The 20,985-nt window shown below is 38.1% G+C and overlaps 1 protein-coding gene across 1 annotated transcript in view; it reads right to left on the reverse strand.

Annotated features, from left to right (window-relative positions):
- plxnd1 (plexin D1) overlaps positions 1–20,985 on the reverse strand; it is a 67,331-nt gene that overhangs the window by 28,633 nt on the left and 17,713 nt on the right. Inside the window, exons 6-12 of the mRNA XM_073867401.1 lie at positions 18,435–18,612; positions 17,659–17,767; positions 10,631–10,727; positions 9,162–9,260; positions 7,676–7,768; positions 7,247–7,337; positions 2,758–2,915 (exon numbers count right to left, since the gene is read on the reverse strand). Coding sequence (XP_073723502.1) covers positions 2,758–2,915; positions 7,247–7,337; positions 7,676–7,768; positions 9,162–9,260; positions 10,631–10,727; positions 17,659–17,767; positions 18,435–18,612 — 825 coding nt within the window. The remainder of the gene's footprint in view (positions 1–2,757; positions 2,916–7,246; positions 7,338–7,675; positions 7,769–9,161; positions 9,261–10,630; positions 10,728–17,658; positions 17,768–18,434; positions 18,613–20,985) is intronic.

Raw genomic sequence — 20,985 nt, forward strand, 5'->3', positions numbered from 1 at the left:
AATCATAACTAGGATTTAAAAAATGGGATCAGAAAGAATGTGACCTTTAAGAGTGCACCCAAGATGATAAAAAAATGCCAACATGTGTGTATTGAGTATGAGGTGTTTATGGCACCTCACTTGTTGAGTGCTATATACAGTAGTTGCTATATAGAGCGGAGTTAAAGATGCCTTTAGGAGACAGTAGACAGTAAGACAGCTCAGTAAGTTTTAGCAGAGAACACAGAAAGTGATGTCTAGACTAAAATTCCCACAGTAATGCTTGGCAGACTGTGCTGACCTCAGGCTAATATTAGCAGAAGCAAGATCATTAATCACAAGAATCGTCGATGAGTAATAATGTGCATGTGATGATTGCACAGTATGTTACTGTTTATGTATCTTTGTGTCCATATACACACATGAATGGCATTGTAAACATGCACTAATAACCACACTTTAAAGGAGGTTAAATATTTCTGTCTGTCTTAAAATACACAAAATACGAAAGGTTATTAAACCAACACCCTTTTACATTATAAACAACTTTACTTCTATTCAAACATCAAATTAGTCATTTTTATCCATATATTGTTAAATGTATTGATATGAAATGTTATTCTATAACTGTATACTATAGAGTTTTCAGTCAAATTAGTTAACATAAGAAGGGGGTGCACTAAGAAGTTTTACTGTAGCTCTGTGGGTAACATTTTTTGCAGCACATAAGGTTGTGGGTTCAGTCCACAGGGGACTGATCAAATATAAAGGTTAAATGCAATGCAAGTCACTTTGAATAAAAGCATCTACCAAATGCCTAAATGCAAAAGAAGTTTAAATGCTGCTTACACAAAAAAAGCACTGCATTTTAAACTAATACTCAAGGCGTAAAATAAAAACACATCTGTAAAATTAAAACCTGTCAAACACACTCTCTGAAGGCCTACACTTCTAAGTTATAATTATATCTCTCGGTAAAATTATACCCAGTTCACATAATTTTAACTACGTTTCACTTCATTTACACCTCGTACTGAAGTGAGAGACAGGGTAAAAAGAGAAACTGTGAAAAGATGACAGAATGCAGGCTGTTGTTTTCAGCAATCTGTTCCAGAAAATAAGTCTGATGTATTATTAGGACACACAGAATCACTTCCCTAAAGCTTCCCAAAAGTTAAATACTTCTTCAAAAAAGCAGCTTAACTGCATTTTCAATCGCTTGGAGCTGGACAATTTTTATTGTAGTCTATTTTTAAAGTGCATTCTTAACATAAACTATGAGAAGATGAAAAAACACTGGAATGCAGCCAGCACAAACACACTCTCTAATACTGTGTGGTTTTGGTTCTATTGTCTTCTCTCCAAGCTGCAATGAATCTAGATCACACATACCGAGCCCCTCGCTTACAAAGTGGTTTGCAATGTGTGTCATAATGATTTATCCAAGAAATATGGGTCAAAAGTGTTAGAGCTTTATTTATTGATACTGCTGTTTTGAAGTATGGCTTTCTTTTTGTCTAAAAGCCTAACAGCTGTTCAGATTGACTCCAAAAGGGCTCTCAGCCTACTAAAAACTAAAACATTTTAAAATTCCCTTCCATTCTTGAAGTAAGAGTTCCACAGACCGTATTATCTGTCACTTTACACAGCAACATTTAAACTTTCTAAGCCAGTGGTTCTCAAAGTGTAGTACGCAAGCTCTCACCTAGTGGTATGCTTAGGAATCAGTAAATTTAATGTAAATTCACGAGTTCGCCAGCCTATTAATGCTGCGTTCCAGGCAACCTGTAACCCGTGTTTTTCCAACCTTCTACCGTGAAGATGAACGCGCCAAGATGAACACACAAGCATGCGCATGGATCTGATTTTCCTGCGTGTGTGAAGCGCAGGGCTCTGAATGTGACAGATGCTTTGCCAAATCAACTATGCATGTTACAGTATCCACTTCAATTTCAGGGAGCAAAAATTGCTGTGGAGTTTAGAAATCGATAATAAATCTGTATTAAATGCTCTCACTAATTATTCTGTAATTTTTCTTTGTCATATTATTACCATTCATATATGCAACCAAAGAGTTTCCTAACAGAGCATGACATTGTTTACAAGAACATAAAATTCCTCATAAATCTAGTGACTAGTTTACTTTTAAAATGCACCACATTTATGTATTTACATTTAAATGCACAAAGTTACTGAATTTGTTCAGTCTGATGATTTACTTTGTGGCATATAGTAAATGATGTTTAACAAAAAATGTTTAACAAAAATATTACCGTATATTCTTAATGTTGCTAATTAACAAGTGGGGTGTGATTAATCTATAAATATATTTAAGTACAGATTTTTAACATTTAAGTACAGTACAGTTTTTATTTAACTTTTGGGCACATTTTAAGTTAATCATTAATCTTATTTAAGTTTTTATTTACTTGTTAGCAGAGTGCAGTGTTAATGTTCAAACGCTTTAACGGCTGCCAATAATAAATATTTGTATAAGAAATAAAAATAAATAATACATATTCTTATTAGGAATAAAACTTTATTTTTAAACTGTTCATAGCTCTGAATAGTTAGGCCTATTACACTTGCACTATGGTGGTACTTGAGCCAAATGTGTAAAAAGTTTGAGAACCACTGTTCTAAGCAAATCTAAGCACAATGTTCAAAAACTTTCACTACAAAACAGTTTTCACTACATTTAATCTCATTGCTGGTCCGTTAAACTGGTTAAAGAGATGCCTTGTGGAGCTATATGTTTGTGTTGTGACAGTGGCGTACCTTCTGTATCTGAGGGTCTGGGCAGTGTGTTGTAATAATTTGGCACTGGTCTCTCGGGCGACAGCTATTATCACACCAGGCACACAGGTGACCCTGTGTCTCACGACCCCAACACTGCGAGCAGTCACTGTCCCCCACAGTGCAGCTGTATACCTCCACTAAAAGCATGCAAACACATAGAGAAAAGTTAGGAATTGAATGCATTCATGTATGAAGAGTTATTTATGACTGACCGCACATTAGTACATTATTAATGTGGTGACATTTAAACTTTTCTTGAGCATAAACCAATTATGCTTTATACTCAAGTATTTTGAGGTTCTGCCTGTATACATCTTGAAATTAAATAATATATCCCTCGTGTAGGACTCTATATAAGCATGGCTGTGATTTGTCTGTTGTCAGCACATGACTTCTTTTATCTCCTTGTTCTGCTTCAATTGTGTTGGAGCTTCAAATTTGGATTCCACCACTATTAAGTTGCCATGTGGTTGGAATCCTGACTCCCATGCTCCATAATGTTCTTCACTGTAAAAAATGTCTGTAAATTAAACAGTAAAATACCGTATAAGTGATACAGAATAAAACCGTATTTCACAAAACATGTGATAACCGTAGGATTCACTGTGAAAAACTTTAATTAGTTTTACAGACTAAGACCTTACATTTAACAGTAAAAAACATATAAAAATATGGTTTATTGCAGTAAAATTAACAAGATACTGTATTACCATAAAAATGAAAAAAAAAATTCTTGAGCAATATCAGCGTAATAGATATGGCATTATGCGTTATTGGTGTAACATTAAAACTTTTAGAGAATATATTTGTTACCAATATACTGAACCATCTGTTTATATTTTACTAAATCCTTGTTGATAGAGTTTAAAAATTTGAATAATATCAGTCTGCACTATAGTGGTCATCATGCAGGCATTTGTCATCAAGTTTCTACTTTTATCACACTAAATTTACTTTTAAACATAAAATTACAATTATTTTCTAAACATAAGTTTACAACTGCTGTCAAAACAAGATACAAGTCCTCAACTATTCCAGCATCCACACACGTGATTTAGTAGACAAATATTCTTTCTGACGTGATGTAATCACAAGTCAAATGGATATTTTCCACCAAATTTATCCCATTAAATCTCCAGTTTGTGGTTGTTTAAGATTCATTTGAAGTCACCATTATTGTAATTAGTGTTTCCTTTAGTTAGGCATTTGTCCTTGTGCCCCTTATTGACATAGCTCTCCTCTTTTAGCAATTGCAACAGTGCTTTATTAAGACCACTTGTTTATTGCTAGAGGGAGTAGGAAAAACTATCATGTGATCTATTGATTGCTTGTATGTCATGCATATAATTTTACATGCATAAAATTTTATAAATATTTTATGAACATAAAATGATAAAAGAACAATAAAGATATAAAGCACAAAAAAGTGATGCTCAGTTGAAAAAATGACACTGCTTTGAACAAGACTGCTGTAATGCTTTAGTTAGTTTCTTTTTTTTGCTTCAGAGAGACATCAACACTTTGGATACAAATCTCAACGATGGTGACAGTAAATGGTAAGAAAGTTGCACAATTTTGTCATGTCACAATGCATGATGGGAGTTATGAATGAGTTTTCTACAATCCTGGTACCCAGCATGCATTGCAGCATGAAGCTTTGTTGTTGAATGTCACCATTGTTGCGTTTCATAGGCGGATTAAAGTGTCTGTAAAGACTACGGAGAATGTACTGTAAATTTACAGTATTTTAAAGGAATTAAAGGAAATGTCTATAAACATAATGGAAATAATACTGGTAATCTATTTTACAGATTTTTTTACAGTGTAGCATTTAAATTAGACAGTTCTGAGCTGTAAAATAGATGGTACCGAAATGTCATTTGTACAACATAAACCTTTACAATAAATAGTTTTGAGCTGTAAAAATGGTAATGAACCATAAATATTACAATGTTAACCCTTGAATTTGCCAGATATAAACTGTTTTAGCAACATAAACATGTTAAATAGACAGTTATAAACTGTAAAAAAACATTTATAAATTTGTAAAATATACAGTACAATGGGTGCAATCCCGTAAAACCAATAACATTGCTACCGTATTTTTGACGGTAAAGATCTGGCAACCACAGCTGCCGGTTTTCTACCGTAAAATGTACGGTTTATTTTTAACAGTGTTGTTTCATGTTTTGTCAAGAATGGTTCTTGTAACTTTAGTTCATGGAGTCTAAATCCTGTGTTCAGTGTGGGGAAGCACATGGCCTTCATCTAATTTCTGTGTGCATGCTGGCTTCATCTGGCCCTGTTTTGCTCTGGCCCTGTTTTGTGTTTTCATTTGTTAATGGAGATCTAGAGACCCTAGCCTCAGTATCAGCTTCAGGCAATCAGGTTTTATCCCTTGGCCTTCAAAACCCATTGTACAAGGTGCACTTCTTTCTCTCAGACTGTGACTCTCTGGGCAGTGACATGGCATTCCCTGGAAAGTCATAAGAAATAAAGGGCTTTCGGACCGCATAGTTTGGGTACTAATTTACCAGAACGAGAACTGGGATGATTTCCCAGTTGCATTCACACTGCCAGTAGGGACTAGTGGCGCATGCCTTTCCATTATTTTTGTACTGATGGCCGAATGGCCTGATATCAGTGCAAATGGCAGCAGAATTCACACGGTGATGGGCGATACAGAAAGCATCCAGACAGCAATCTGTCCCAAACAATAAGCTTTTGTATCTGTAATCCACATTTGCAAATACTTTCTTACTGTCTCCACATTGTCGAGTAATGGACGATTTGTGGATTACTGAATTAGTGGCTGAAACTCAACGCAAAAAACAACAACATACTTTAAGTTATTAAAGATTAAACTCATCAGCTGTTTGTAAAATGTGAATAATCTGTACGTGGGCAAGGCATGAAATACCACTTGCATACCACCAAGACATCCTGATCTGTATTACAGAAACAACATTGCTCAGAATCTTATCTTATCTCCTTAAGTAACCATGGTGATTTTAATTTAAAAGCCATTTCAAACAAATAGTTTTAGATCTTAGTCTACTCATTTTCAATATTAAAATACGTTATTACCTTAACTAAGAATTGTTGATACATCCCTCCACCATCTGCGTGCGCGCACGCAAGCGCTGGAGCGCGCTGCGACGCTTCGATAGCATTTAGCTTGGCCCCATTCATTCGTTGGTACCATTTGGAGATGGGGTTGGAGGTGACCAAACACGTCAACGTTTTTCCTATTTAAGACGAGTAGTTATACAAGCAAGTTTGGTGGTACAAAATAAAACGTAGCGCTTTTCTAAGCGGATTTAAAAGAGTAACTATATTTTATGGCGTAATAGCACTTTTGGGAGTACTTTGACTCGGCGCAGTAACACCCTCCCTCTCCCATTATGAGAGTGAGAAGGGGAGCGGACTTTTCAGGCGAGTCGAAGTACTCCCAAAAGTGCTATTACTCCAGCGCTTACGTGCACACACACAGATGATAGAGGGATGTATCAACAATTCTTAGTAATAACATATTTTAATATTGAAAATGAGTAGACTATTCCTTTAAGACTTAAGATATAAACTTCTGTAATATGGCCCAAGATTTCCAAACTAATTCAACCGGTTTCTTTTAGCATTGAAAGGAGAGGCTATACTGCAAAGTTTTGGACTTAACATCAACGACTATATACAAGGATATGAACAACTGCTAAATCCCTTTTCAGCTCTAGTTTCACTGTAAAGGTCCCGTACAATGACTGCTTTATTGCCATCCCTTTACAGATACAACTAACAACCTCACACTCTGACCCCCTACCAGAACAGAACAATACATCTTTTTCTAGCTGACACCCAGATTTGAAGGTGCTCGTCCTAATCCCTGACACTTCACACTCAGCCACAAACCACTTCAGCAAGTGCTGTAGGTCACAGCCCTCATGATGAGGCCCTCAGGACAACATCATCTACAAATACACTGTAGCATTGACATCACCATAAGGCCTCCAAACTTGACCTTATGATCCTGTCTATGAAAAAAAAACTGAATCAGTGATAAGGAACAGTCTCTAAGGGGCATACTGTAGTCCATCGCTCAATAGAAATAACCTACAGTACTAGTGCTTTCGGAAAAGGCAATAGAGAAATGTCTTTAAAACATATAACAAATTCTTACGAACAAGAGGGAAATAATTGGCAGACAGTGTGTCAGATACAAATTTAGATAAAGCTATTGCCTCTGCTGCACACCCCTGCACAGCTCTTGCACTGCTTACACAGAGATAACTATAACACATCACCCGATCCCCTGAAAAGTGGAAACTGCCACACCCAATACCAATCATTCAGTGCTCCAAGTCTTTCAGCCCTGCATCATCTTGTCCTCTGGATTAATATGTTTCTCAAAGTGTTCCATTTATCAACATATTATATGTGTGTGTGTAAAGGAGAGAGTAAGTAGGCTACATACCTGTCATTGGTTGTGGGCTGTCTATATATTTGCCTGTTCCCTTTCTTCTTAGGTTTAAATAAAATGTCTCACTCCACAATGTAGTTTCCAGCTGTACAAAACATATTAAACACACATTTAATTTGTCAGTAAACTACTTTTAATTACATTATTTCCAGCAAATAATCTGCAAATCTGTGCAAATTGGCTTTGTGATGCAGGTGACATACAGTAAGATTCCTTATTTTCAACAAGTTTTAAGGCAGGGCATGATTTCATCCAGGAAATAGATTGGAAAGTTGGCAGTTGACATACCACATCCTTAAAAAAACTAACTAGCTACTATTTATTTTCTTATGGAATAACATGAACTCAGGACAACCTGTAAAATGTAGCAAAATGTTGACTATAAAGTTATTCATGGCTTCTGCTGTTATAAGATGAACTTACTGTCACTCCACTGCAGTTCACAGATGACTGCCCATCATGCCATTCAGCCGTGTACAGCTGCCCGTTGCCAAAGTCACACTCCATCTCAGTGCCCTACACACACAAAGACACAGTAGCATGACAACCAGAGCCATAGCTATGTCCAATCAAATCAGTCTCCTGAGGGAATAAAGGCATGTTGAAACAACATCACAAGACCCACACACAGACAAAAGAACTCTCTTGACTAACCGCTGTTGGTGTTCTCAAACAAACCGCTCTCATGTCTAGATTCCTATTTCCTCAGCTTCAGTACATGCTTTTTATTTGGTGAAACAGAATAAGCTTGTACCAGACTTTTTATATTCCAAGTTTGGAATGTACAAAGTTTTCTCTCTTTGTCTTACATGATTCTCACAACATTTACGAATAAAAAACATCTTTGAACTTTATGAATTAAGCCTTTATTACTCTTTAAAGTCATATAATAGCTTCACATTGTTGTTTATTGATAACTATCTTTACTTAATTCTCAAACCTGCTTCTGCATATGCATATCTAGTTTCACTGAATAGAAAAGCTCAGGAAAATCCCAAATGTTCCTTTGTCAAATGGCTTTGGAATGACACAAGGTTGAATGGAAACTTGGCTCCAAACACACAGCATTGGATAAGCCAAAATTGCTATGCCCAGTCCTCCTGGCAAAAACATACAGTAATGCCATCTTGTTTTTTGCCATATAAATGCACACTTTAAAAAAATATTTGGACAAACTTTACAATGTAGATCAAAAGGGCAGCATAAGTGTTATTAATAATTAATATAATACGAATAATAATAATAATTAATATTATTATAGTTAATAATAATAATAATAATAATAATAATAATAATAATAATAATAATAATAATAATAATAATAATAATAATAATATGGATAAAATTTTGGAAACTTCTGATTTCCAGTAGGGAAAAAACTGAACACAGGTTTTTTAACACCTTTTTTTTAAACGCTCGTGGGGCCAACAACAGTGTTTTCAACAAAAAACTGAAACTTTTTGGCAGTTTGTTGGGGTCCTAAAAATCCAAACTTTTAAAAAGTGCACGTTTTTGAAACTGACAATGTTATTGTTTCCGTGTAAATGTTATAAATGCAAATCTGTGAAAACAGAAAAATGGTCATGTGCATGCCTATAAAACATTCTGTCTATAGGCATGCAAGAGTACTTAGTTTATTATAAATAATCATTTTGACAATTTTGTGGTGTTTACACATTTTTTTTTTAATTACTACAATCACTGTGGTGTTAACATGCCCTCAGATTAATGGGTTGTTTACAGAGCCACAAAGACTTGAATAGTGACTAAACAGAAAAAGGAGATGTGAGCCCTGCGAACCCCACAACATCAAAACTTAAAAAAAAAAAAAATAGCTTCCAGACCATATTACCAAAAGTGATGCTAGCGGGTTCATATTAGTAAAAAAAAATAAGCTTTTAATTCCTACATGTTCTACGTTGTTGAGATCCAAAGTGAAAACCTGAGATGATCCTGTGGGTGATGGGAGAACTTTATAAGCCACCATACTGGGACAAGCTGTGGAATCCTGGAGAGAAAAAAATGAAATGGTCACCAATGTTTGAAAAACTATACTTAATTCACACTGTATTGCTGCATTTCTCTTCCCAGTCTGTTTTAAACTCTCTTTTGCCACCCCCCAATGTCTATTTTGATTAGTCACGCTGGCCCAGTTTGTTGTGTTTGGTTAATACTCTAATTAGAGCTTGTGTCAGAAATCAACCCTTACCACAATGGGGTTATTAAGTCTGACATCATGCAGCGCTTCCAGTTTCAACCGATCTCAAATTTCATAGGGAATTAACAAAAAATCATGCTAATATACACTCGTATCATAATTTAAAATGACCAAAAACACCCGATCCTAATTTTTATCTCCATAATAAAATCCAAAATAGCCAGACTCATGGATTTTTACGAATAATTAATACATTCCTGTCAGTGTGTAATTTGTAAATGTAATTTGAAGTTACGTGCCACCAAATTAGCTTCTTGGACAATCAAAATTTTGGGTCCTGTTCACTCCCACTACATACACATAAAGAGATTTATTTTTATTGATAGAGATATTTATAAAAAATATTTGAGTTCAGCTGAAGAAAGGAAACATGTATATTTGTATGGCATGATGATAAATGATAAGAGAATTAGTAAAGAAACATAATACCTATTTCTTTAACACGTTAAACTCTCTCTCCCTCTCCCTCTCCCTCTCTCTCTCTCTCTCTCTCTCTCTATATGACCTCATGGGTTATTAATGCTAGTGTATGGATTATTAATTCACCAGAATTTTTTCAGAGAAGCACAAAACCCTTTTTGTCAGCGTGTTGAAAGTCTTGCAGCTTGTAACATAGCTCATTGTGTCAACATGTGGTTTATTGGACATGGGGGAGGTGGGTGGGTTTATGTTTTATGAGGTTTGGTTGAGTCGTGGACGCAGTACTTTCTCCTTGACTGACTCCCTAAACTGTTGTAGCAATTGTCTTGCAACCGAAATTGCAAATAGGCACTTTGTTTTTATCACTACTATTATCACAAGAAACCTAGCTAACTTTGAACTGTAATAATACCAGTCAGTATTAAATGAAATATAAGCATTGCCTATTCATAATCAACAATATATCATGTGTGCTGTTGGCCATCCTAATCATTTCTGGGATTAGATTGTTGACAAAAGATATAAGCCGCACTGCCTTTAATAAAATGAGGTATCTTGGAAGGCTTTTGGAACAAAACTCATCTGTATCATTCAATATGTACCATAGGGTACAAATAATATATAAAGTGTAAACAGCTGTGCAGCTCTTTTTGTGGTGTAACCTAACGTTAACAGTTTGATGAAATAACAGTCATATGAAATAATGCTACAATGATGTGGTTGACAGAGTTAGTGCTCACCTCTATAATATCCTGTGTAGTATTTTTATTGGAGAAACATGAATTGAGCTGCCGGTCCCAGTAACAACGCCATGCAGAGCTCAAACAGCTTGTGCACCTGAAAGGAAGACACAGACAATTATGATTGAAACAGTACACACAACTTAACACTTTTGGTTAATTCACACTGCCAATGATTTGCTGGAATCTGTGTTTGCGTTCGGCAGATTTCTCTGCAGCGTCTGAAGTTTGCTTATTATCCATTATTTCTCTCTCCAGAAACCACTCGCATGCATTTTTGTTTATGATAAGACTATAAAGGAGAACGTGACGTGCCATTCTAGTATGCTGGAGAATGATCTTAGCTTCAGAGTGGATATTTGACAAGCCCCCTTTAGTCCAGTTTGCATACATTTCTCATTGTGAATGTAAGTGTGCATTTTAAAAAAAACATTTTGAAGAGCTGAACGATATATCTCGTTGCGATGACGCACAGGCATTTTTGTTTTTTATAAGCTCATTTGAGCGAGTGACCTGCTATTCTTTTATGTTGCTGAATGATCTCTGTTTTAGCGTGGAGAGTGACGAGCTGTCTGCTTTAGTTCAGTTTTACAGACATTTCTCGTTGTGAATGTTAATCTACATGTAAACCCCTGGTTTAAAAGAGCCCCTTATGGCATTGTTTCTGCGTCGCATTCAAACTGAGGGCTTTCCGGGTATCTTGCGGCAATGTTACTAGGTCTTCTTTTTGGGAGTGATCACAGAACATTTACAGGATTTTTTTTCTGTTACAAAGAAGCTTGTTTGCAATTTTACTGTATTTTCTGGGACCAAAGTGCTGTGTGAATAAGGTGATAGAGACACAAAGCTTAGACTAAGACGTTAAGGGTCAGAGTTCAAATGGGGATGAACTATTGTTTGAAAAGGTCAAATGGAGTCACAGGATGACTCACATACACAAGTAAAAGTGTAAGTGGATCCAACAAACTTAGTGAACCATTCATTACCATGCTATTAGGGGCAGCAAGAGGCAGTGTGTGCTTGTTTAAGATAAGCTTAAGCACCACTGTGAGGGTGTGAATGTGCGTTTGACTCAGTGGGGTGTGGCAAATGTTACTGAGATGGCAGATAGCATCTCTTATGACAAGGGTGAGTAATTCCTGATAGTGAGTGGTTGTTCGATGTATTTTGTGTCTCTCTGGGGACCTGACTGTGTGTGTGCATATGTGTGTGAGAGTAACCAGATGTCATATTTAAAGTCCTTATCACAAACAGAGTTTGCTATCATGCCATTCTTTCTAAGAAATAATAACTCAAATGTTCCTCAAATAACCTATTTTCTTCTAAAAAAAATATTTTTTTAGAAGAAAATAGCTGATTTACTTTATCTCTTTCAGTCCGGTACACACTTTTAAACAAAAAATGTAGTTTATTAGTAATTTTTTTGTAATAATTTAAAATTTTTTTTTGTATAAATGGATTTAATTTTGTTAAAAAAGGACCTATTCTGCAAATTGGTATTAAAAAATAAAAGTGTACACAACCACTCTATAATAGTAAAAATCCACCCACTCCTATTTTTTCAATCCCCCGTAAACTAAAAACAGGGGCACAAAATTTCCTGCAAGATTTCTGTCCAATGTGATGTCACAGTAAAACAAACCCCACCCAGGACTGGTAATAAACTATGCCCTATTAGCATAGATCCTGAGTGAAATGCCATCAGTGGTGTACCATAGCAATCTGCCTGTTAAGTCATCGCTTTTATGTACAAATGCTCAACTAGGTGCCTAAAGCAAATAACTAACAATGCAATACACTCCACAGTGTGCCTTAAAACTATGGAAAATCACAAACATTATCTTTCTCTCCATACTGAAATCCCAGATGACCAGACAGTGTCTCACCTTTCATAAATCAGTAAAATATTGATTTCAATATACATATACTGACACATTCTGGTTTCTGGGGGACACCTGAGACTTGTATAACATCTTAAAAAGGCGAATATTAGGTGTACAGGTGTATTTGTGTTTAAATAGAGTGTTTAAACTACTCAATGAAGTGATAATAGAGTTGAGAAAAAAGCCTGTGCTGGTGCTTATGTTTCAGCCCTAACATGAAGTCAATGAAGTACTGTATATGTTGTTTCAGATGAGCGATGTGCCTCTCCTGTGTCTCTGAGCTCATTATCACCTTCATCGTGTCACACTGCACATCTGTAAATGCCCACATGTAAATGCATTCACACTGAAGCACAACTGTTTGTCATGTAGCATATCCCAAAACTTTATAATAGTTATTCCCATTTAAAGTTCACCACTGAAGACTAATCAGATTAAACATAAAAAAATTTATTTAGCTGTATACGGCACATATGGGTGGCATGATTATCCAATCATACTTTAGAGCAGGGGTAGACAACGTCGGTCCTGTGCCGATGTCGTGCAGATTTCAGCTCCAACCCTTATAAAACCTTGCCTACGTGTAGTTTCAGGTGACCCTTTAGACCTTGATTAGCTATTTCAGGTGTGCTTGATTAGAGCTGGAGCTAAACTCTGCAGGACATCAGCACTCCAGGACTGACGTTGCATGCCCCTGCTTTAGAGTATAGTTAATTTGTATTATATAGGCTGTCAATTTAAAGTTATCCTATTAGGCAGCTTTACAAAGTCTTGATTTTGTTTTTGCGACATACTAGAATTAGCCTTCTGCTTTCTACACATTATTTTTCACATTTTTGCAGCACCTTTCTACCCAGTTTGTCTCAAATGCTATGTTGTTCCCTTTCAGTCAGTCACTACGACATCACGTTGTGACCGGCAAATTGGGAACCGCTTCGCGGGTGACCTATCTGCTTCGAGAAACCTTTAAAATGCCAATGAACTTGGCATGCAGATAATTGCATCTGCCGGCGCCGCCCCGCCGCACAGGTATTTAACAACCGAAGGTGCAGTTATCAAATCAGCTTTTTAGCTTCGAAAGCTGGCAGTGACACTGCTCACGAGAAGCTGCTCTTTATCTTAAGAAAGGAATAGATCTCTGCATGTCAGTTGGTTGGGCGAAGGCACCACAGCGGGGCTCGCGAGTGTTTCCACCTGTTTCTCTTGATCTTAGTGATCTCTTTCAAACTTTTTAGTTGAGTGTGTGCGTTCTCCTCCCTGTGTGCTTCATCAACTACACAGCTAAAAGAGTGATTTCCCCTAAAAGAGCTCTCAGCCACTGGATCCGCAACCATCTGAGGTTCCGATGGAGACGGAGAGCGCGTGTTCTGCATCGCTTTCTACCTCTTTCGGGCCTCCTGAGGATACCGTGTCTGTCGTAACATCGGAGGGGGGGGGGGGGGCGTCATTTTCGGACGTTGATCCGGATTCTCTCCCTCCTTTGGGAAGGGTTGCGGTTCCCGATCTTGACCCGGAGATGACAGCCATGCTCGCTCGGGCTGCGGAGGCGGTCGGGTTGGAGTGGAGAGCTCCTCCCCCTCCTGTACTGTCCCGCCTAGATGATTGGTACTTTGGGGCTGCACGGGCTTCACAGTCTTCCCCACCGGTACCTTTTTTTCCCGAGGTGCATGATGAGCTGACTCGGATGTGGAAAACCCCGTTTTCCTCCTGGAACCGTCCGCATCAGCCATCACCCCTCACCTCCCTCGATGGCGGGGCCGCTAAAGGGTATGCCGGTATCCCAACAGTGAAGCGTTCGGTAGCGATGCAGTTGTGTCCTGCCAGGGTCTCCTACTGGAAGGACTGTCCTACCCTTCCCTCGCAAGCCTGCAGACATTTGTCAGCCCTGAGGGAGTCTGCATACCGGGCTTGTGGGGAGGTGGCCTCAGCCTTACATGCCATGGGTTTGTTGCAGGTTCAACAGGCTAAGACTCTGAAGGACCTGCAAGAGGGAGGTCACGATTCGGCGGTCTTTAAAGACCTGTGTGCGGCTACGGATCTGGCGCTACGTGCGACCAAGACCACCGCACAAGCCGTCGGTCATGCTATGTTCACCTTGGTGGTCCAGGAGCGCCACCTCTGGCTGTGCCTTGCGGACATGCGGGACGCCGATAAAACCCGGCTTTTAAATGCCCCGGTGTCCCAGGCATGCCTGTTCGGCGAGACGGTGGAGGACTTCGCACAACAGGTCTCTGCCACCCAGGGACCGTCCTAGGAAGCGAGGAACCGGCCGTCAGCAGCCCGCCCTGCCCGCTGAAAGCATAAATCTAAGCGGCTCTGAGACAGGCGACCTGGAGGTGGAGGGGATCGCTTTTCGGGAGATGGTGAACGCACCACTCCCCCCCCGGAGGAGGACCGGGTGGGGAATCCTTGGTTTTCGTTAATTTCCGTTCCGCCGGCTTTTCAGCCGGCACCCACAAAACCACAAAATGAGCGAATTCCTCTTCCTCCTCCAGGTCTTCAGGGGCAGTCGGGTGTGACCTTCAGAGATCAGGTGGTGAACTTAAATGCGCTGCCTTCGGAGGAGGCAGACCCAGCCATGGCTTTGTTATGTCCTGTACGTGCACTACGTGTGTATGTGGATCGCATTCAAAGCTTTCGGACCTCAGAACAGCTCTTTGTCTGTTACGGTGGTCAGCAGAAAGGGAAAGCTGTCACTACACAGAGGATGTCTCATTGGATTGTAGACACAATCGCCCTGGCTTATGAGAAACAGGGCATTCCTTGCCCTTTTGGTTTGAGAGCCCATTCAACCAGAAGCATGGCTTCATCTTGGGCTTTGGCTCGTGGTTCCTCGCTTTCAGATATTTGTAGAGCTGCTGGCTGGGCGACACCCAATACGTTCACTAGATTCTACAGTGTTCGTGTTGAGCCGGTATCCTCTCGAGTACTCTCGTCAGATCAGTGAGAACATCGAGGAACGGCTCCTGTGTCGGCTTGGAGCCTTTCTTTTTATGGTGCTGCACAACCGCACTATTATGGAAGGCCATCAAGGCAAAAACGTTACAAAAAACTGTTTTTTGTCTTCTCCACCGCTTGGTGGCCGATGTTGCGGAGCATCAGCTGCCAGCCTCTCACTAGATGTATCCTTTAGAACCTGGGTGAGGCTAGCGCCCACATTGCGCCCCCTAGTGGTTTCTTTGTGAGTATTTCCGTGGAAAGTTTCCGATTTACCACATTTCCCTTAGCAGAGTTCGTTCCGAGCCTCTCTAGTGTTGCTATGAGAGTGTATTTTTTATAGACCTCGCGTCTTTTTATCCATCGCCTTAGTGGTAGACCCCTAGAGGGTTTTCTTTCCGCAGGGATCTTAGTCCCGCCTGACGAGTTCGAGTGTTGACCCCCCTCCCTACTCCCCCAGAAATACACACTTTATATTTATGCATTTGGCGCTTTTATCCAAAGCGACTTACAGGGAATTACAAGCTATACTTTTTTATCAGTACTTGTGTTCCCTGGGTTTGAACCTATGACCTTTTGCGCTGCAAACGCAGTGCTCTACCACTGAGCTATACAGAAACACTTTGACCGATCCGAGCCCAGGCACGCTTCGTCATTAGGATGCAATTGTTTTGAAGAAAACAGGAAGTAAAGCGCTCTCTTAAAGGTCACGTTCTTTGTGATCCCATTTTGTAAACCCAAGTTAGTGTGTAATGTTGCTATAATAGCATAAATAATACCTGTAAAATGATAGAGCTCAAAGTTCACTGCCAGGCGATATATTTTCTTTAACAGAATTCGCCTTTCAAGGCCTACAGCAAACGGCCGGTTTGGACTACAGCCCTCTACTTCCTGCTTTAATGACGTCATTAGAACAGTTTTTTACTAAACTCCGCCCACAGGAATACGTCAGTCGCCAGCTAAGCTAACGGCAAGCTAAGCTGCTATAGAATTACAACACACTAAACAAACTACACAATCAGAACTCGTTACGTATTTCTGAAGGAGGGACTTTATAGAATAAGGAAGACATCAGCCCGTTTTGAGGACGGTGAAAACAGTGCTATACAGATAAGTCAATTTTGTGAAAAGTACCGCGTTTTTTACATGTGAAACATAAACACATGTTATATTGCGCTCTGTAAACACAATCAAAGCTTCAAAAACACAGAAAGAACAGGACCTTTAACACTGGAACCCATCGTAATGTTAAGTCTGTGTTTTTTTTGTTTTCTGAGTTGTTTAATGCTCGATGACACAAATCCTCTCACATGCCTCATCATCATATCGCTTAGTTGATCTGTTGCATGTGCAGCTCTGACATTCACGTAACCCTGTTGCGTGCATCAGAAGGTTTTTATTAAGGCAGATGAAGGTGAGTGGTCGCACAATTGTCGTCTCTTCTTTTGAAACGCTCATTGGCGCAATTTGCGATCACACAGCTCGTTGTGAGCCCAAGCGAAACTTGTCCAGGCCGACTTCTGGAAGCCGGCCAGGGCACGATTAATTTGTTGGGATAATGTGCACGTGCCCTCAGTCTAATCTTACTGGTCAAGCTTGGTACATTTCTGGTGCTCATTCAATTTAAGTTTATTTAGCGTTTTTCACAATTTTGCATTGTTGCAATGCAGCTATAAAAACACATGGCGAAACAAACAGACAATACTGTGTATTGATGTTAACAGTACAATATATAGATGTAGTAAAAATAAAAAACAGTAAAATTATTAAATACATTGAATAGTTTATGACCAAGGTTCAAAAAAGTAAGAGAAAGTGACGGTCAAAAATGTCTAGTGTGGGTATGCTAACAACTAAAAAATGAACAGGCAAAGACTGCCTTGGTCAGACTGACAAGCTCGATTGCAAAAACGATTGTGTTAACTGTTAACTGTAATATCACTTTTATTTATAATAAATAAATTATTTGTACTTTTTTGTTGAAATAAATGACCGTTTCATATATCTCATAAGAGTGAAATATATGAAAAGGTCATATATTGTAAAATGGGGATGTGTTCAGCTATACATCAAAAAGTCAGCATATCTTTGCATGGCCTTTGTTTATGTAGATACAGTATCTAAAAACATCACGCTCAAACTGAGAAAAATATTCACTATAAGTGGGTGCATGTGTTTTAGTGTGTCATGGTGCATGCTTCAACTTACGCAGTTTTGAAGTGAATTTGTCCAGTCCGTTCACACTCATAAATGATAAAGCTTCCAGAAACCACAGGAATGCCATTAACCTTGATCGCTACAGGCACTGTAATGTGATCTAATGAAAGACAAATTTAATGTCATAATTTAAAGCAAAATATGGAAACAAATCCGTGGTTGTGGTTATACCTTTAATAGCAAAAAACCAAACCAAACCAAACCATGCCCCAGCGTGATTGTCCCCCCTCCCTACTCCCCCAGCAGCATGCACGCACGCACGCACGCACGCACGCTGTACTTTATCGATCCGAGCTTGGGCGCGCTTTCATCCTTAGGATGCGATTGTTTTGGACAAAGCAGGAAGTAAACCTCTCTCTTAATACTGGAACCCATCGTAATGTTAAGTCTGTGTTTTTTATTTGGAGTCGTTTCTCAGGTTGCTTTCTCATTTTAAAACAAAAGACTCAAATGTTTCCCTCATTTCAGAGTTAACATACTGAGTTTTCACTAAACCTTCTTTTTAAAACAAGTCTCTGGACCTTCTAACCTTTGTTTACAAATACCCTGAGGAGTTCCTTTGCACAGTCATCTTTAGGTTGCCTAACAGAAGCTTAAAAATTAACATATTAGGGTAGGATGGAACATTAAACATTTTTCTTAATGTATATTTTTTCTGTTAATTTCTGTCTTTAAGTGAAATATTTTCTTATAAGAGTTTTCATACAAAGATTCAGAAACTCTTACAAAGCATTATTTGACACATGTGCTTACTGTAACAAAAATACCTTCGCCAAAGGGGATTGTGGGATATGTGTCAGGATGGGGTAGAGGGCAAGTCTGGATTTGAGGAGTGCTAGAGTCCAGATGTACAGTTGCAATTGTAGTTATGCCAACTCCGTAATCACATTCCACCCTAAGACCCTGTAAATCTGGAACACTTCCGTTGATCAGAATGCCCACATCCTGAAAACAAAAAGGGGGGAAGATGAGCATATGACACATTTCTAAATTTATCATTACTTCTCAATTTCAGATCCATTCTTAAACATTACTGGCTCAACAGTATGGCAAATCTCACAAGACCATGTATGTGTTATATTTTTTTAAATGTAAGATGTGAATATTTGAAGTGAGTCTCACATGTTTTCTTGTAAATGAAAATTTTATGGATTTTGCAAACCGGTATTTCTGAATGGCCTCAGGCCGTGATTTAGCGGAGTTGAAGTGAAAGTATTTGATGAGGGTATAACACGTGCCGAGAGCATATTAATATCATCATTTCATTTTTGACAGGGATGGCGATGATTAGAAGCTTTTTAAAATTTAATTGCATTGTGACATTATTTTAATGACAACTGCATAATAGTAGTATTTGTTACATTTAAATATGAGTTTATAATGAGTAACGAATTAGAAATGAATAATGAGAATTGATATTGAACCCCGAAGTGATATATCTGTATCTATTACAGTACGTATTACAGGGGAAAAAAATACTTTAACTGGAAACCTGAAGAATAAGAAACTAGGCCATAAACCTTCTTTCAACAGACACTCATCTAGCAATCACACACAACACTGAACTCTATTGTCATCAGGATGGTAGATTTCCTGACAGTGGCGCCTGCTTCCTGTTTCCTATTTCCTGTTTGGGCTTAAGAGTCATTTCCTCTGGCCAGAAAAATCAACAGCTGTTAGAATCTTCCAAAACAGAAACTCACCCAATTACTCTCAAATAAACTTAAATATTCTTAACTCAAATACAGGGAATAGATGCTGGAATGGCATTAGGAATGAATACATAAATAAATAAATACATAAATAACATTCTTGTCTGCATGGCCTTTATTTGAATAGGTATCTAAAAACATTATTCTCAGACTGTGAAACAAATATTGTACTTCCCTAAAGTAAGAAAAAACATAGATTAGCTAAAATGGCTAAACACAATCCAAATATTTTAAACATGCTTTTGTGATTCTGGCAAAAATAAACTAGCAATAGTGTTTTTTGGTGTTCATTTTCATTTTTCACAGCCAACATCAGCTACCATGCAAAAATGGTTATAGTTATAGGAATTATAGAATTCAGTTGTTCACAAGCTTATAATTCTGCAGACCACTCTACCTATGTTTTCTTTTAAAAACTCACTCGCAACTCCCATCCATAATGTACAGCTGAGCTGACGGTGCATACATACAAACTATATAGCCTATTGCAAAACAGTAGAGTTTAGATTCTCTGCCAGGATAGTTATTTTCTGTTACTATCCTCTGGCCGGGCCGGACCGTTGACAGCACCCCCACTTCCCGCGCCCATGTCTAGTGACATCATTAAAGCAGGAAGTAGAGGGCTGTAGTCCAAACCGGCCGTTCGTTGTAGGCTTTGAAAGGCCTATATATCACCTGGTGGTGAACTTTGAGCTTTATCATTTTACAGGTATTATTTATGCTATTATAGCAACATTACACACTAACTAGGGTTAAAAATGGGATCAGGAAGAACATGACCTTTAAAAGGACCATGGTGCCTCCTGGATCTGATATGCTTACTTTATGCTTTTGTCCTGAAATTGATAATTTTACATGTTTATTTGACCGTTCACTGTCTATATCTATATCTCTTTCCTCCTATGTTTAAATATGCATGTATTTACGCAGACAATCATACACTAATTTTTTTTTATATTATATATTTTCTATTTAAATATGTATGTATAATATGTAAATATATTTATTTATTTTTTAATTTTTTAATTTATTTATTATTTCTGACACTTATAATTGAACAGCTTGTGTTTGTTTATGTTTCCCTGTTTATGAAAAGTCAAAAAAAGCAACAAAAAAAAAACAATTCACTGTCACTTTAATTGAGCACGAGAAGCACATCAAAACAATCACAGCACTTTTACAGTTAGCATATTACTCAAAAGCATGTTTTAAAGATTTGTACTAGCTAAAGATGAAGTTTATAAAAAAAAAACATTATATCCTGTGGCAGTTGACAGAGTGAATCTAAAATCTTTGTTCCATCCATCAGAGCAAAAAATTCAACCCAATGACCTTAATTCTGTGTAAAACTCCCACTACACAGACAACGAAGAGAAGAAAAACAATGTGGCTAAACCAAACAAATCAAAGTTATATAAACTACATCAACAGTAAAATAAGCATATTGGAGAGTTATTGCTCATAAATAAAGTAATGCAAACTTTGAATTAATGCGATTGATGTATTTGCTATTGTTGCACTGCTTCCATGTCAATCCCTTAACCTTCTATGCAATGAGGCTTTGGGAACTGAGAAGCCACCAAATTCAAAATGTTAATACAACGTC

Source organism: Misgurnus anguillicaudatus, chromosome 5 (assembly GCF_027580225.2).
Source record: "Misgurnus anguillicaudatus chromosome 5, ASM2758022v2, whole genome shotgun sequence".
NCBI classification, from domain to species: Eukaryota; Metazoa; Chordata; class Actinopteri; order Cypriniformes; family Cobitidae; genus Misgurnus; species Misgurnus anguillicaudatus.